The sequence below is a fragment of the Amphibalanus amphitrite genome, unplaced genomic scaffold (assembly GCF_019059575.1).
Source record: "Amphibalanus amphitrite isolate SeventyFive unplaced genomic scaffold, NRLGWU_Aamphi_draft 000300F_arrow, whole genome shotgun sequence".
Taxonomy (NCBI): domain Eukaryota; kingdom Metazoa; phylum Arthropoda; class Thecostraca; order Balanomorpha; family Balanidae; genus Amphibalanus; species Amphibalanus amphitrite.
The window spans coordinates 7,722-25,675 of record NW_024881795.1 but is presented as its reverse complement, the minus strand read 5'-3'; the positions used below and the strand labels follow the sequence as shown (position 1 = coordinate 25,675).

Sequence of the window (17,954 nt, the reverse complement as noted above, 5' to 3'; positions counted from 1 at the left end):
CGCTTTCACAGCACATTTCTTGAATTGCCTGTGAACGGTGAAAATCTGACCTTTGACCTGACCTGTGACGTCATCGGTTTGACCTAGGTCAATGAAATTTGGTCACAAGGTAGTTCCCGGGTGGGGCTATCGAACGCCGTTTGAATTGTGAAAATCGGCCGGTAACTTTCCGAGATCTTAGGGGGGGCCGAAACGGCCCCCCCCCCCCCTACGGGTGGTAGGGTCCGCCGGTAGCCCTACGGGGCGCGGGTTAAGCATTTAAAGCGATTAGACCTGCCAAAATATTCAGACTTAAAAGGCATGTACATATATCACCGCAGATGCTTCATTATTATACAAGTAGATGTTGAAGACAAGAATGTTGGGTGTCCAAGCTCTGAATTTTACCCCGAATATCAGATTATCTATTGCTGTGTTGTAGACATTGAGTGTTGGTGTAATACAGGTAATTGAAGTTTGCATGTGTGTTTTTTAATTGATACCATTATTGCCGGTCATTTTCTATCATTCGTTAGATATTCGCGTACCTATAGTTTTCCATCTTGTTATTAGTAAAGTAAGATTCCCTTGCAAAAATAAATATTATGTCACACAACATGAGTATCTTCTCACACCGCTTTCATAACATGGCTCAACTATAACCCTCGCCCTGGCAGGGCATTTTTCATAACACGGCCTGGCAGGGGGGGGGGGGCGATGCGACCCCCTCGCGATTGGCTCCTATGGCACCTAGAAACACCAAATTTCTTAGGTAGGTGGGCCCTACGTCGCTAGCTTACACGGTTCATGGGTTACTCAAGAAAACAGAGGGGATGTTGAATTCGATCCCCCAGGTGGGCGCTTGCCGCTTACGCTAGATCAAAACGAGCTCGTAGCATGTATGCGTAACATATGCAAATCCTAGCGGAGATAGTCTGCGGTTCGTGGAAGGGCTGTGGGGTACTCAGCAGTTATCTCGCTACCTAATCAATAGTCAGTTACATACGCAATAATTGGCAGGAAGCAAAACGAGAAAAGTAATTCACTTTGGCGTAGCTTTGCGCTGTGATACAAATTAACTGACACTATTGGTTGAGCACGTCCTCACCGAGACTACCCTAGTATTTGCATAAATTGATTACCCCCGAGTGGCCAGTTCATTAATTGTAGAAGTGGTGTGTATAATTGTCTTGTAGAAGGGTATCTATCCTGTTCCTTTGCTGCACGCTGCATATTACTCCAAACCCCCATACACCGCTGTCAAAGTTTATTGTATCAGCCGATTCAAGTCGTTTCAGTCAATCATAATCACACTACACTGTGGTTATGCGCTAAAATCAATTATTGTACACGTGCACTATGTTGATGACCTGCTTCTGGCTACACCTCCAGGGGGATGATAATACCCCTCTCCACCTCCTCATTCGCAGGACAGTATGTACAGAGTCTCTTCGTTGGGGATTTCACCGCATCACACCACCAGTTTAGGAAGGAAGGGCTTCTTCGTGGGCTTCAACGTCGGCTTGGGCACCTTCGGCAGCTTCGGCTTACCGATTGGTAGCTTGATATTGGGCCCAGGACACTTGGTACCGTTCTGTCGATAAAGGGAAGATGGGTGTTCAGTTAAAACTCCATCAAGTGAGGTATGTGACAGAATTGCACTCGAAGGTACTGGGGAAATTAGTGTGAGAGGCAATGAGCGTGTTTGCAGTCTCCTCGGACAAAGAACATTCTACGCAAAATATATACACTGCGTTCGATGAGGCACACAGTACGACGGCGTGGTCGGCCATTTTGTGCGCCACTTGCGCATTGTGAATGTTCATCACTTTCGAATCCATCCCATTTGCTCGTTTTTTTTTATAGAAACGTGAGCAAAATTGCCAGTTCTAATGTTTTCATGGAAACCACGTACACACATGTAAGCAACTACTGTATACAGCTGCCGCGCCGCTTTCGAAGTGTGCGCCATTATTGTCTCTTTTCCGACCTTAGTACGCTCAAAAGATTCCACGCGGACGACAAAACTTCTACGCGACGTCGCGTAGAATCTTCGCCGTCCGTGCGACATCGAACGACGACGACGAAGAATCTTTGTCGTCCGGGAGACATCGAACACAGGCAAAATCTCCGGAGCTCGAGCACGGTTTGTTCAAGAGACGTCGCAGTGCGGAGCAGGTCGCTGAAGCGTTTAGTGTAAGATTATTCATATTTTTTTTTACAAATGCAACATCAAACACCAAGCTAGCTTACTCATCTAGCTTCATTTTTTTCCTTTACCTAGCTTCACACTTCAGTGTCCTAGAGTTCACAGCTTACCTTTCCGCAGTTGATTTGTGTTAGCACATCAGCTTTGATTCCATCACCTGAAATAAATGTTCAATTCAGTTATGCCGTATTAGCACCAGTTTTGTGACGTTCAAATTAGGACGTATGGTAAAGAAGTAAAAGTCACAGAGGGTTTCCTAATCACTACTAAGTCATAACGTGCATACTGCGTCATCAACGTGCTGCACAGCGCATAGGGAATAAATGGTAACATTTCATGGAACTGCGGTGAATGAACAATCCGCTGCCTCTAACAGCCCAAGAAGTTGATACAGAATGGCAGTTCAGGTATCCCTCCCTCTCGTTCAAATGCATTTAGGTATAGGTAGATCTTATGGTATCCGTAGGTATGTGTGTATTGTTCTGGCAGCAGCTTTCATCAGCTAATGTCTTACTCTTAGGCTTAGCGGATCAGACTTTGCTTTGGGCATTGTCTGTAAACCGTCCCAATAAATTCCAAATATATTTGTTTGCTTTTATTTTGTTGCATACTGCACAGTTTCATATAATCTAAGTTTCTGTGGATATCAGTATTGATGTTGATAAATTAAAATTGGTATCCGGATCACTCTCTCTCTCTCTCTCTCTCTCTCTCTCTCTCTCTCTCTCTCTCTCTCTCTCTCTCTCTCTCTCTCTCTCTCTCTCTCTCTCTCTCTCTCTCTCTCTCTCTCTCTCTCTCTCTCTCTCTCTCTCTCTCTCTCTCTCTCTCTCTCTCTCGCTCTCGCTCTCTCTCTCTCTCTCTCTCTCTCTCTCTCTCTCTCTCTCTCTCTCTCTCTCTCTCTCTCTCTCTCTCTCTCACTCTCTCACACAATCCAGGTCTCCCCGTGCTGACCGTTTCGATGGTGCAGTCCAAAGTTGTTGCTAATTTATTCCTCAGAGCTCGTAAGATCGCATCAGTGTTCGATATGCATCTACGCTTTCATCAACAAACGCATCGTTATCGTTGAGCCGGTTGTTTTGAATCGAATAGATTGAGCCGTATAATTTATTACTTTCTGAATAATTTCAGCTTGAGTTTTGCGACATTGCCTCGGAGTTTTTTGATGTTCAAGCGATTCAATGCGAGAACTGAAGAACAACGATACAATTACTATCATCTAGGACTCTAGCATATAAATAAATGTTGAAAGTTTCTGCAATATAACGAACTTTTTGAAGAAGGCTCGCATTTTGATAATGGACTCATAAATAAAAATTCATAACTATAGTTTTTATACTTTTCATAAATTCATAATTTGATAACTTGATAATTCATGTAAAATTCGACAGTACTGGTATACCACTCACTGGCAGTGTTGGTGACGTTGACGCCATCCGAAGTTACCGTCCCTGATCCGGCGTGGGTGGTCTTCTGCTGTTTGCTGGCAATGCCTGATGCCTGGGCCTGGGGGGGGGGGGGAAAGAAGCGGGTCTGATGTGCACCTCAACTTTTGAAAATAACGGCAGTGTCCTGCCTGTTTGGTTCTATTTCGTTTCCAACTATTACCTTTTCCCCTGTTTGTTTTATTTTTGGTTGACACTTTTATTGCGCCAGGCGCACAATCTTGATAGTTCCCTGCAGAAAACAAAACTACTTACATGACAACCCCCACACTCTTAATCTGTGAAGTGATCACTGAATACTAATATACCATGCTTACAACTGAATTGATGGCCTATGATGGGGCTGACTTGTTACCGGTATCTACCATCTGTGATCTACCTGGTATCTACCGGCATCTACCGGCTGTGACTGGTTGAATTATGTATTTGCTTACCACTGAAGCGATGGCCTTGGATGGGGCCTGCTTGTCACCGGTATCTACCAAAGCTCCCGTGTGTGACTGGCTGAGGCCAATGGCGATCTGTAAACACATATAGATAACCCATCAGGTGAGGTATTGACGAAGTGACATTTCTAATCTTCCTCAGGTAAATGGTTGTACCTAATTCGTATTCGTTTCGGGCTACACTGAGGCTACACCGGGTTTTTTTAAACAATTGTTTTACCTCAATGTAGCCTGAAACGAATGCGAATTATAATCAGATGAGATCAATTCTCTATGATCGTTGAAATCAGTGGCGGCGGAAGCGGGGGGGCAGCGGGGGCACGGCGCCCCCCCATCTTCCAGGGTGGGGGGGGCAAACATATCTTTTTGCCCCCCCCCCAAAATTGTTATCGACGAAGTACCACAATACTTCCATACTACCTACGTCAGGAACATATGCCAGTTTGGCTGAGTACCTTTTTATTAAGTTGATATAGCGAGTAACTTGGATTGATAATAGCCGTTTTCACGACGGGCTATCCGGCGAGCTAGTCCGTGACGGACTATTTCCACCAAACGCCCTCCACACATAATGCTCAGAAATCAAGCAGAGCTATCTACGAGCTACCGGTAACCGAAGTCTGGAAGAGTAGGACGGAACGCGAGTAACCCGGCACGGACGTCACGAAAGTGCGTCTGAGCGTGCCACAGGCCTTTCCCCGCGACTCTGCCAGACGCCAGCCGGCATAGGCGCGTGAGCCGGGGGGCAGCATGGGGGCAGCCTGCCCCCACAACTCTGGGGCCGTGGGGGTCTCTGCCCCCGCAAAGTTTCAAAGGGCCAGGAACCGTCGGGGCAGCTTGTCCTCCCCATATTAGCGGCCGAGGGCCTCAAAGAAAAGCTGAATGGAAGACAATACCTATTTAAGTAAAAAAATCCCCCTCTGTACGGGGACCCGCAGTTGCTATTGTACACGAACCCCAACTCTAGCCGTCTGTCCTGTCCAGTAACAACCGATAACATTGATATCGACTGCCGGTCCCTGCACAAGAGCAGCTGAGGTTTTCTGTGCGTGCCCTCTGACAGCTTATCGTTGTTCCCTGTGAGGGTGCTGGGACAATTTACTCAGGGTCGCTGTACAGTAGCAACTGCGGGTCCCCGTACCTGACTTGACAGCTCATGTGTGGAAGCTTTAAACGTTTATTCCAGGTTACCAAAAAGGTAGTTTCTTGACTCAGATGAGACTAATTATCTCACTTATTTGCAAATGTTTTATTTTTTATTTTTGTTGTAAAGGCCAAGAGGTGAAAAATAAGTGGCCTAAAACCGGTGAGAAAACTAGATTTGGGGGTACCCTAGGTTCCGGGAAGGATCAGGTGTGCCCCCCCATCCCAAAATACCTTCCGCCGCCACTGGTTGAAATGCGTTATGCATCAGGTGAAATCAGTTTTCAATGATTGCTGGTTGTGCATTATGACTAGACAGACGACATCTGATAAAAATACATAACACAGGGTAGAAAGAAAGCAAAAGAAAACTTCAATCACTAGTGTACACGTACTTTTGCAGAAAGAAATCATCAAATAATACTCGCTGTAGTAATTGCACTGAAACATTATATCGACGTTCACGAGGTCATGCCCCCAGGAGATGCCACCGAACGAAATGATTTATTATTGGCAAGGATTTATTAAACATCTTTTATTTCATATTATCTTCGCAGCCGGGAATTTCTCTTATACAGGGCTGACTGAACATTTCCCAATTACTGCCAGCTCTTTTGACAAGGAAGAGGCTGCCGGAGGTCATCTTTTAATTCTTTGATCAATTGATCTTCCACACCGAATGTGGAGGTATTATACGTCAACCATGCCACAGCGGCGGTACCAATTTGTTAAGGTGAAGGCTTTCGTGACGTACAGACTGGGGTGGCTATTCCGTTTCTTGGATGAAATACCTATACCTATCAGCAGAGCATTTTCAGCACACTTGACCATTGTTCTATGGACAGTTAGATTCACCTTAGCAATACACGAGCCTAAAACATACACACTTAAAGAAAAGACACTTCAAAGAAAAGAGTTTACAATTCCAACACCGCATGATGATATTGCATCTGACACTCATTTATTAGGTCATGTGTGACGTAATACTGAGTATACTTACATCATCGATTCCAACAACAGTCGTTAACGATTTGGCAGTCAGGTCATCCTTTCCAGCAACCTGGCGAAAAAAAAAAACAAAAGGCAAATTATTACGATCCTGAGCCGCTGCGGAGCATCACAAGGCGCCTTCGCAAAAATGATGCGATTGGAAACACGTGACAAGTAGGTAGCAGTAAAGGATCCGGCAGTGAGTAAGCACGAATAATGTTACACGAATAATGTAGGTATGTATCTAAATATCGTTAGCATGCTTTTATTCTGAATACTGTTTCGGAGAAGTGGTATCAAGAGTCCTTTGTACTTTTCAGCGCAATTTTATTAGTACTTTTCCTACAGCCATAATAGCTAGGCACGCTCGGATATTGGTATGTCTTCTCATGTCATTTCGAGAATATCAGAATAAAAGGTTCTAACAACGTCATAACATTTATCAACAGGTCTATGCAAGTCTTCATTCTCAGAACAAACACAATAGTGCTTTATAAAACGTAAAAATAATTTTCTTTTGTTCTTCGGCAGAAACGTTAGTCGTGGGCACGTACACGACCAATAGAATGATTACTTACTATTCTATCTAAATGTCGAGGGAAGGCATGCAATATTTGCCATTGTTCTCGACCAGCCGAATTAATAAGGTTTTCGCATGGTGCTACGTGTCCGGTTCAGGATATCGCAAAATTATTTTATTGTAGCCGCCATGTACGTCACAGGATCAATGGCCGCTTTCCGGAGCAACATTCATTTACCTACGTGCGCATTGATTGTCTAATGTCTGCTACACCGTAAACCGCACTTGCTTCCAGTAGGATGCACGAGCATACCTACCCAAATGTTATTCATACGCGACTGGTTCTCAGAAAACTCCGCTAATCTAAGGAAAGACTACGCTCGCTTCGTTCGCTCCGTAATTACAAATAACATTACCTTTACGATTAGTAAACGTTGTCCTGAGTATCGCACACACGTGATAGCATACTCGTCATTGTTATTACATTAGGTATGTTCGGTTTGCTAAAAAATCCAATAACATCACCCAACGCCTACCTGTTTCTCAGGATACACCCAAATAGCATTCCGTCCCACCTATATTATTTGTGTACAAAAATGCACGCCATGTCGCATGTAAGAACACGTGCTCCAAGATCCTGTCCGAAGTTAGACCTTCTAACGCACCCACTAACATTTGTTGATGCTTGATACTATGCGTAAATGGGGTGCACACATCCTTGCTTCACTCTAATTGGCCGTCGTCGGCACCATTCGGCGTTTTTTTTTTTGGGGGGGGGGGGAACTGGTTATTGAATGGAGGTGGGGGTTACTTCAGTGTATGCCAGGACTCAGGAGTTGAGTTTGAAGACATTCAGGTACATCGACATGGATCTTTTAGAGCAACGACAGTACAAAGGCCAGCCAGGTAGAAATTTCCGATAAAAATAAGACAAGATAAGACAAGGTAAGACGAAGCAACTGATTTGCCGGCCGATTGACTGTTATGACAACAAGGCGAAATACTAAAACAATTAACCCGCGCCCGGCTGGGGGTCCTGGATTTCCACGCCCTGCTGGGGGGGGGGGGGTGTTTGAACACCCCCCCCCCCTTGTAACTCGGCTCCTGGGCCACGTAGCGATACGCGGAAGGCGGTGTTCGAAAGAACGTCAATAATAATGACGAAATCACTTCAGTCAATTTTTTGGTCAGGTCAAAGGTCAGGTCACCAGAGGTCATTGAAGGCAAAATTTCGCCGATTTCCAGGTCGAATGTCGAAAATTTCCAAGAAGCCAACGCATAACTCGGGAACCAATAGAGCTACAGCGCCGCGGAAAAGCGCATTCGATAGCCCTAATAGCGCCCTTTCTGAGTAAATCTCTCAGATTTGACCTAACGTCAACGGTTTTGCCTGCAGGGGGCAAAAACTGCAAAAATAGCCGATTTTTTCGGAAACAGCGTTTCTGCAATAACTTTTGACCCAAGCCCTGTACGAGCTTACTTTTACCGGCATCGTGTTCCTCTCGTCAAGACGCATCGAATGAACTATACCTTGACCTTGAAAGGTCAACTTGAAAATTTGACCTCAGGTCAAGGTCATGACCTGACCGGAAAGGGTCATGTTGCATATCAGTCGATCCGTATCGTCAAGCTGAACACATCTAAGGCGTTTTCATCGCTCTAGCATGCCTCTTTCAAAAGTTATTTGCAAAAAACTGTTAGATACCATTCGTGACCTAAGATGACCTCAGGGCATAAACAAGGGTCACGGACACCATTTTCATGTTCAGTGTGTCTAAACCACTTGTAATTCGGTGTTTGGGAGTGTTTATGACGTCTTTCGTCCAAAAGAGGCGCATTTCAATTATCTCCCATTGACTTATAATGGGGAGGTCGCAAAATTGACCTGACCTTAGGTCATCGATATCAAAATTATGAGATATACATTTTGTACGTACATGCTATTGCTCTTTGCAATCGCTGAAAGTTTCAAAGCGATCGGTTACTCGGTGTAGCTATGACCGACATAGAAACTTTTTATGATGTGAGGTCACTTCAAGTGACCTGGTGACCTGACCTTGAATGACCTTGGTCTGAAATTTTCACAACATGTGTAGAATTGATGTATGATAAGGTGTACCAAAAACGGTGGCGCTCGGCGCCGCCGTTTTTTGAGATATTCGCGAAAAACTACAAGGGGGGGGGGGTGTTCAAACACACCACCCCCAGCAGGGCGCGGGTTAAACATGGTCTTCTTTCTTACTACTGATGATCGTTTTCGGCTCAATATGATTTGTGACGGTTGAACCCTTGTACTCGGACACTGGTTTATTCACGGCGATATAGACACGACTAGCCTGCTCACCCCACACAGCAGGCTGCATCGCGCGGGACGACCCTGACCTCGGGGCAGGTCGGGCAGCGGCGGCGCCAGGCGCCAGACACGGCGGTGCCCGGTAACCCGCAGAGGCGGTCATAGTAGGGGTACACAAACACACACAAGAACACAAAAACATGACACGCTGCGCAGTCCTGGTAAATACCAAATGCTAACCAAACCTCAACACAAGGAAAACTTTGTTATGGTATTATACCAAAACGCTGAAACCTTTTGGCTAAATCCTAAATACTGGAAGGCAAGGAAAACTTAGGTATGGTATTATGCCAAAAGTTCAATCCGATTACCTTTCTAAATTTAATCAAAAGCGGATCTCCCGCCTCAGGACCTGAACGTCATCAGCTGTAGTATAGGATCCCATTCCCCACGGAGTTCTAAAGCCTGATTCCCACTATCTCACCTTGGTGGTGGTGTCACCGACAACCTCCGCCAGGAACGGGCCGCATCCACCCTGAGCCGCCGTCTTGGCGTCGGCTCGTCGCTTCACGTTATCCTCCTTGATACCGATTCCGACCCCGGTGCCGACGGCTGGAGGCAGAGTTATAGAGTTAGGATAATAGTGAGTTACATAGCCTAGTGCCTACGGCTAGAGGCAGAGTTATAGAGTTAGGATAATAGTGAGTTACATAGCCTAGTGCCTACGGCTAGAGGCAGAGTTATAGAGTTAGGATAATAGTGAGTTACATAGCCTAGTGCCGACGGCTAGAGGCAGAGTTATAGAGTTAGGATAATAGTGAGTTACATAGCCTAGTGCCGACGGCTAGAGGCAGAGTTATAGAGTTAGGATAATAGTGAGTTACATAGCCTAGTGCCTACGGCTAGTAAACAGAGTTATGGAGTTATGATAATGAATACTGAGTGAGTTAGATCACCACTCCGATGCTAACATCTGACTTACAGTCACACATTGAGCTACATTACATTACATGATGATGATTGACATGATGAGATTAGCCCTCGCACGACCAGGCCTTTTCTCATAACACGAACGACCAGGGGGGGGGGGGGGTTATTACGACCCCCCCTGGCGTTTCGAAACGGAAGGTCGTAGAGCTTAGCGGAAAAAAACAACGGATTGCTCTCGACGAGATCTCGCGATTGGTGGTATATTTTTTGGTCCTAGGTCAACATTTGACCTACTTTTGACCGGTCAAAGGTCAAATTTTCCGAAAAAATCAAACTTTTTCAACTTTCCGCGGTGATTGCGGCAAAACGGTGGGAGATATCGACTTGAAACCTTCACTATCGTGTTCCTTGATCAATTTTCTATCGTTTGGTATGTATTTCGTTTCCCTAGCTCTAAAAATGGCGCGTTGGGAGCGCCGGAAGTCGGCAAGGTCACAGTCGGCGGCAGAAATTCGAAAAATCAAAATTTAAATTTTTGTAATCTGATTGTATTTTTGGATTTGGGAGGTCCATTTCCTCCCTATAGAAGCTAATATTGCTGCATATTCCCATTGAGGTGACAAGAATTAGCAAAATAGTGGTTCGGGCGCTTTTCAAAAATAGTACCGGACGCTGTTCCTCTTGTGACGTCATAGCTCCGTGACCTGACCTGACCCGGTCAATTTTCTTGCACCACACGATAGCCAATGCTTGCCCCAACATGCATGGAAAGTTTCATCATGATCCATCAAACAATGTGGGTATCACCGGCAGAAAACCTAGGGATTCGGCGCACACATTTGGTAACTGTCGGCCGGAGGCTGTACCTCTTATGACGTCATAACTCCGTGACCTGACATGACCCGATCATTTTTTTCGGCAAAAGATGCGCAAAGGCTGCCCCAGAGGGTATTGAAAATTTCAGCCCGCTACGACAAGCCGTTTAGCGTGCACTTCGAAAAAACCTCAGGGGGGGGGGGTTGATACAACCCCCCCTAGGCGTTCTAGGGTTAACGGGCTTTTATGAGCAGCTAAGCTAAAGAGACTGAAACCTGACATATAACTTAACAAAACTCCTCACGCGACAGCACCAACCGAGTCTTTCTTGTGTCTAACCAGAAGCGCGTGGGGCAGCTCACTCACCAATGGCCGGGCCACAGGGGGTGTGTGTCTAATCAGGAGCGCGTGGGGCGGCTCACTCACCAATGGCCGGGCCACAGGGGGTGTGTGTCTAATCAGGAGCGCGTGGGGCAGCTCACTCACCAATGGCCGGGCCACAGGGGGTGTGTGTCTAATCAGGAGCGCGTGGGGCGGCTCACTCACCAATGGCCGGGCCACAGGGGGTGTGTGTCTAATCAGGAGCGCGTGGGGCGCTCACTCACCGATGGCCGGACCACAGGGGGTGTCCACTGCCGCCGCGTCGGCTCCCGTTCCTGTGTTGATCTCCACTGTCGTTACCGACGGGACGCGAACCGTCGGTATCGTCGGCAGCGTGGGTTTAGGAGTCGTGGTCGACGTTGTGGTGGTCGTGGTGGTAGTGGTGGTGGTTTCCAGCTCCTCAGGGAAGGATGGTAAGAGCGACAGGTCGATGCCGTGCGGTCGGCCTGAAAAAGAAAGGTGTTTTTTATTGTATGTACGTATGTATTGACATCAAAAGCCTTCCACATACTAGTATGGTGCGGTGATTACGGCTTAGGTGACTTGGTAGTAGAATAAAGAAATGAGCAGTTGAGGTTATATATCCGCTCCTCTCGTCCCTCCACTAATACTACTACATTACAATCCGCTAGAAAGCATCGTTTGAAGATGATCGACGGTTTGAAGTGGTTAGTTAGATCCTCATAAATAAAACAAAATAAAAAGTTTATTTTAGCCCACCTGGTGGTACAGTTGGTTGGATGTTTGGGGCTCGGGGTGACCTGGGTACGTTTTCCGACCCCCTGCCACCACCCATCAAACACGTGCCCAGGGGAAGGTAGGCTCTCACAATTGCCGAAAATTTGTGAAGGAGGATGGCCAGTTGAAGGCCGTAGCGGCGGAACACCTTCAATCAAGGGGGGGGGGGGACACTGCCGACTTTTGCTTCCATGCAACGCCCATTAGGGCTAAAGTTAAAATGCCAAAATCAAAGGGGGGCACGGTGCCCAGGTGCCCTCCCCGTTCCGCCGCCTATGCTGAAGGGGTATGTGACAAAAAATGTACTTTGTTATATTATGTTTCATGGATTGCGATTTCAAACCTCATTGAAATACTGTCTATGAATTTCTTCCAGTTCTAGCTATAGAGCATTTAACGAGGACAGCCTCAAACAAGTCGGACCAACAACACACTTCTTTTGTTGACAACTGGCTAACAAATAATGCCGGAAAGTCGCTATAGCGAATTTTATTAATGTTCTGACATGCCTGATGCACATCCTTAGACAGTTGACAGCGTTCACTATTTACCCTGAGTGCCATCTTTTCCATTCATAGATCGATATACAACTATATGTGTTGGCTCAGGCTTTCCTGAGATGACTCTTTTCTGAGCACACTTTTAGGCGTTCATTCACTCAGACAGCCATTCAGACACTCAGACACGGTGGTATACGGTTCGCTAGCTAAGTGACTCTGTCAAAGGGATTGGTTATGTAACCTGACGAGCAACTTAAATAGCAGCTGAACTACACGATATATATATCATGTTTCATTAGGTCGAAGAAGTAAACCGACTTGTTTCAGAGGAACTTCTACCGCTTTACATGTCTGATTTTTGGCGTTGTGGTGTAGACAAGTGAGCTAATTTGAATTTTCGCTAATTGCAATTTTCGTTAACTTTTTCATACCTAAGCTTACACGTTAACATTTCGCATTTGCCTTGCTGTGGCGCTATATATACAAAGCTTCATGATGCTTGTTTAGCCTCTCCTGTGTGAGTCAGCAAAAACTAAAACGATAAGTAATAGTCGCGGACTTTCCTCAAGCTTTGTCCATATGATGAATGGCCTATTGTGCCTGAAGGTACTGGCTTTCATGTAGTTATCCCTGTAATAATTTCCGGCGTGATGGACGCTGACTAAATAACAGGTTTTGTTGTCTTGTTTCCAAGATATGTCTGTATGCCTTCTCTACACATCAGCGATTCACTCAAAACCATCTGAATATTCCGCGAATAAAAGCCCTGATTGTCTCCTTCGTTGAGAAACTCCACGACTGAGATGTGATATAAACAATAACATTAGCGGCATCACACGACAGCATTGAGCTTGATTTGAATGTAGCAAGATTGTATGTATGTATGTATGTATGTATGTATGTATTGACGATCAAGAGCAATCCACAATCGGCGTGGCGATTACACTCCGCTATCCAATTGTATCTATGTATTGTAATGTCACGCTATCCAAAATATCGAATGCTCGATTTGAATTCTTACCAACACTGTATACATACCTATCAGATTTGATCGCAACGTGAGGGGAACTATGGCAAATTACCTACTGATGTTCTTATTGATTGTCTAACAGCAGCCATTGTTTCTTATCGGCAAATGCCACTATAAACACATTATGGTGCTGATCGCAAACCGCAGTGTAAATTTGCGGCCTTTGTGTTACGGAATGAGCTACCACCACCAACGCCTATAATAAAGACAGTGCATACCAAAAATCATCGAGTTACTTTCTCGCCACCTGCTGCTGCTGTTCCTGCTGCTGATGATGTTAACATGATGATGTCTCGGATGCTCACGCTGCTTTCCTCACCTGATGCCATTACGACACAGACGGCCATCAAAGACAGCGGCAGCAGCCCGCTTCTCCCGGAGATGTGAGCGGTCATATCGGCTGACGGTGAGTTCCGATGAGTTCCGGTGAGTTCTGGTGAGTTCTGGTGAGTTCTGGTGAGTTGCGGCAAGTCCTGGTGAGAGGGAGAGGGAGGCAGCGCGAGCGCTGTGGCCGCACCGAAAGACGAAGAGCCTCTGGTCGCCGTCACAGTCGCCGGTCGCTTCACAACCCGGACGCGGTGCAAAGGTCAGACTCGGGTCAACCGAAAAGGTCACCCAGCGTCCGCTACCGCCCGCGCCACCGCGACGGCCGCGGTTGTCACATGGGTTGGTTCGAAAGCTGAATTCTGGCAGGTTTGTGTGCTGTACATCGGTGGTTCTGCTGTAATGGCCGTTTTCACGACGGAACTTTCGCAGAGGAACTTATTTGATACCTAAAAAGTACCTACCCTCAGAGGCCTTAACATCCCTCAAACTGAAATATTTTATGTTCAAAATAATTTTAGAAGTTTAAATCCGGGCATTTTTTGCCCTCAAATCACTTATTTATTTACAAACACAGCAATTTTTGGTTCTAGTAGCCCACCTTTCGACTATGAGGTATTAAATCAGCGTGGCAACTTGCTCCCTCTTTGCTCCCTCGGGTATCTAATTCCGGAATTCTTAAAAACAAGGAAAGTATATATCGAGTTCTCTTTTATACCTATTCAGTTATGTTTTAATGGTGATTAAAATATGATAAATTTTTTAATTACATTTCATATAAGAAAACACGCAAAACAATGAAACAAAAATAACTACGGCAGATAATTACCTTCAGGTATCGAATTCCGACCAATCAGCACCTCAGTAGGATATGACGTCATACAAGAATGGTGGTGAAGGCCGTTTGCAGTCCCGGCCGGTAGGTCACGTGACCGCCGGGCGCCTCGGGTCACGCGGCGGTCGGGAGTCGGACGCGGGGCGTGGTCGCGGGCGGACGCGCGGGGCATCATGCTTTGCTTTGCTTGCTTTGTCAACTTCATATAACTTACTATCGCATTCGTGTGAAAGCCAAACACTGCTCAGTGCCCTTAGAAATTGAGTTTTGGAAAGCTCAAGTCCTTATAGCTCCTCAGGTCGGCAACAGTTGAAGCCTCATCTGAACCCATGTGAAAAAAACGAGGGTAAGGAACCTTGTGTTGCTTTTTCTTTTACCGTCATAATTATCTCAAACCATCACAATTTTGAGTTGCCACATTGTCTGCTTCACTACATTCGTGTAAAACTTGGGTGAAGGCTGGTGGCTCAAAGAAAGGTGAAGATATTTCTTTAAGTGCGTAATCCGTGAAATATCCCGGCTTTACAAATCTACACTTTTCATTTTCTCCACGATACATTTTTTAAAATTTTCTTTTTTTTAAATTTAATCTACATTTGTTAAAATCGGGGCTTTGGTTTTGTGTAAACTAGATCATAAAGTTTACTATAGTTTTGTGTAACCTGATGGCTGAAGAAAATAGTAATTTTGCTAAAATGATGTGCGGAAATGTGTTGCTTTCCAAATCAAATTACGCATACCTATATTTCATTCAAAATTAGGAGGCATTATTACTGTTTTTTCTTGTAACATGAACTGAGTTTGGGTACGGTGCTCCGGAAACGTTGTGGAACTTTAAGCTAGCTATGGCAGTTTCCATAAAAATTGTTTAGATAGTTGACATGGCTTGTTGTTTTGCTGTTTCTAAAAAGTGAAAAAATATTTTCCTGCATTAAGCAGACAAGGCATGTTATTCTCAATAAGCTATCGAATGTGTGTGCGTGTGTGTGTGTGTGTGTGTTTTTTTTAAAGCTGTCAATTGTAACTTCAGTTACTTCACTTTAGAACATATTGCCCAGAATGCGTCACTGATCATGAGCTGGTATATCAATCATATCATGTGTAGCAAATACATAAATGAGAATAGTGTGTCATGAATTTTTGTGCATGCTTCTGGATCATCTGTAATTACATCAAAGGCTCTGCTCAAGAGTGTCCTGCCGACCAGCTTATGCCCAACCCTTTCTGTCCGCAGAACGTCGCCTGCGACTCCCGCACGCCGTTTGCCCCGGCCGTCCGTACTGGTCTTCGCGCTGCGAGCCGCGCTGGAGTTCGCGGCGGCGTCGTGGAGCTTCCATCGGGACGGCGTGTGATGCCCGCGTCGAGCTTATAAGCCGTGAGCTTCGATTGGCGGCTCACGCGGTCACCAGCTGTATGTACAGCCTCGGCCCCGACGACCCCGCTAATGGCCGAGACCGGCATACCCCCGGCATGGGTCCGCTGTCCGGCGCAGCGCTGGCCGCCCGCATGCTATGCTACTTTTGGCTGTATCGCTGCCCAGCGGGAGCGCGCTCCACGCTGCGGAAGAGGTACACGTTGCGACCCGACTGAGGACTGCAACCGGATGGTGACACGTCGGCCTCTGCGCCCTGGCCGGGGCAGGCGTGACCGACGTCACAGTGGAGGAACGCCCAAACAAGACCAACCCACCGTCGGAGCAGCATGGAAATATCATGTTCTGCCTGGACGTCGGACCCGGCGGCCGCAGTGCACCTGCACACGTGCGGAGAGGGGCGCTGGAGGCTACTCTGGAGCTTCTGCCATTCCGCGGCGCGACTGCTGGCAAAACGGCGGCGATTGAGGCGGTTGGGAACAGCTGCAGCAATGGTGATGGCGGTGATGGCGACATGGCGGTTTGGGACTTCATCTCAGCGCGGCCGCCGCCCAGGCGCCGCTGCGCCCGGCTGCTCAGCCACCTACCGGATGGCGGGGTGGCCCTTACGGCCCTCACGCCCGTTCAGTCTGCGGCCACGTTGTGGGGTGGCGGTCGCGGGGTTAGCGGCGTTGGACTTCGTCCTTTATCCAGACTGCACCGTACCATCTGAACGGATGGATCTGCCAAGAAAGATGACATCCAAGGCGGCTATGAGGCGATCACAAAGCTTCACCAAGAGCTTCTCCTTCATGGGGCCGGCCGGCCGTTAAGTCGCAACACCGGCTGCCGAGTTCCAACGGCTGCGTGCGCTGGCGCCGACGCGTTGTGGGCCGCGCTGCTGACGCCCAAGCTGCGATATCAACCATCTATGAATAAGTGGCAGCGGTGGCGGCTTGTCAGTTGTTAACGTGCCTTAACCCGCGCGGGGCTGGGGTCTCCAGCCGAACGCGCGGGGCTGGGGGGGGGGGGTAAATTTTACCCCCCCCTGTTATCTCCCGAACTAATGGTCCGATTTGGAAAATTCAAACGCCAATCGAAAGCTCTCATCACGAACTACTAAAAACATGTACTTAATTTAAAGTTTGAGGTCAAGGTCAAGGTCAGGTCAAGGGTACAAATTGCAAGTTTCTACAGTATCGGCCTTGCACCGTAGTTGCCGAAGAATGGAGTCATGGACTGAGACTGATCGCCCAAAACGTGTTCTTAGGCTACCAAGACAATATTCGTTGCATACAATATCATTCAGAGGTCAAGGTCAAGGTCAGGTCAGGTCAGGTCAGGTCACCAAAAAACAAAATATAGAAAAGGGCATGTGCGACACATGTTTTATGGGTCATTTTACTCATAGAATTCAATAGGCACACTCAATAAGTGATATGGACCACCTCTGGATGAATTTCAGGTCGAGGTCAGGTCAAGGTCAGGTCAAGTGAGGTCAAATTTTGAAGTTGGTTGTTAAGGCCTAAAAAGGTGTCCATCTGATGCAGTTTTTCACGGCGAATCGAATGGTGCTATTTTTGTTTCCGTACGAGGTCTAGAACTTCCAAAAAAGTCATTTTTCAAAAATTTTGTGTGTCGTGACGTCATAAAATTTTGAATAACTCCCACATTTTTGAACCGATTCTTCCAAAATTTGGTATGTAGGTGCACATAGACCACTTCTCTGACATATATTCCGGTTTTTTCGATAGACTCAAAATTTGGATTTTATAATGATTTTCCCAAAAAAATCAGTTTTTTGAAAAAATTTAGGCCAAAATCCAAATTTAAAAAAAAACCGAGATAGCCATTTGATAGACAAAGTAAAATTACGTATAACCTTTTTTGTTACGTCTTGATTCCTTTAAAAATGAAGATGTTAGCGGCGTTTGAACTTTTGCCGTTTTTGAGGCAAAAATGGCGAACATGACGTCACTAAAACGTCAATTTCTCAAAAATTGTCCGACGGATTTCGCTCAAATTTT

The 17,954-nt window shown here is 46.3% G+C and overlaps 1 protein-coding gene across 2 annotated transcripts; it reads right to left on the bottom strand.

The window, feature by feature from the left end:
* Nucleotides 1-1,231: 1,231 nt before the first annotated feature.
* Nucleotides 1,232-14,148, bottom strand: LOC122387861. Of its 2 annotated transcripts, none has more exons than XM_043378439.1 (8): nt 13,737-14,148; nt 11,374-11,595; nt 9,507-9,634; nt 6,220-6,279; nt 4,065-4,151; nt 3,595-3,691; nt 2,299-2,345; nt 1,232-1,573 (listed from the first exon to the last, which is right to left on the bottom strand). In XM_043378439.1, the coding sequence occupies exons 1-8, from the start codon at nt 13,810-13,812 to the stop codon at nt 1,451-1,453; spliced, it is 840 nt and encodes a 279-aa protein (XP_043234374.1). In that variant the 5' UTR covers nt 13,813-14,148; the 3' UTR covers nt 1,232-1,450. The 2 variants fall into 2 exon arrangements, with proteins under 2 accessions (XP_043234374.1, XP_043234375.1); XM_043378440.1 differs by having other exon boundaries at nt 1,232-1,492; nt 2,334-2,345; nt 13,737-14,147.
* Between the last annotated feature and the right edge of the window lie 3,806 nt (nt 14,149-17,954).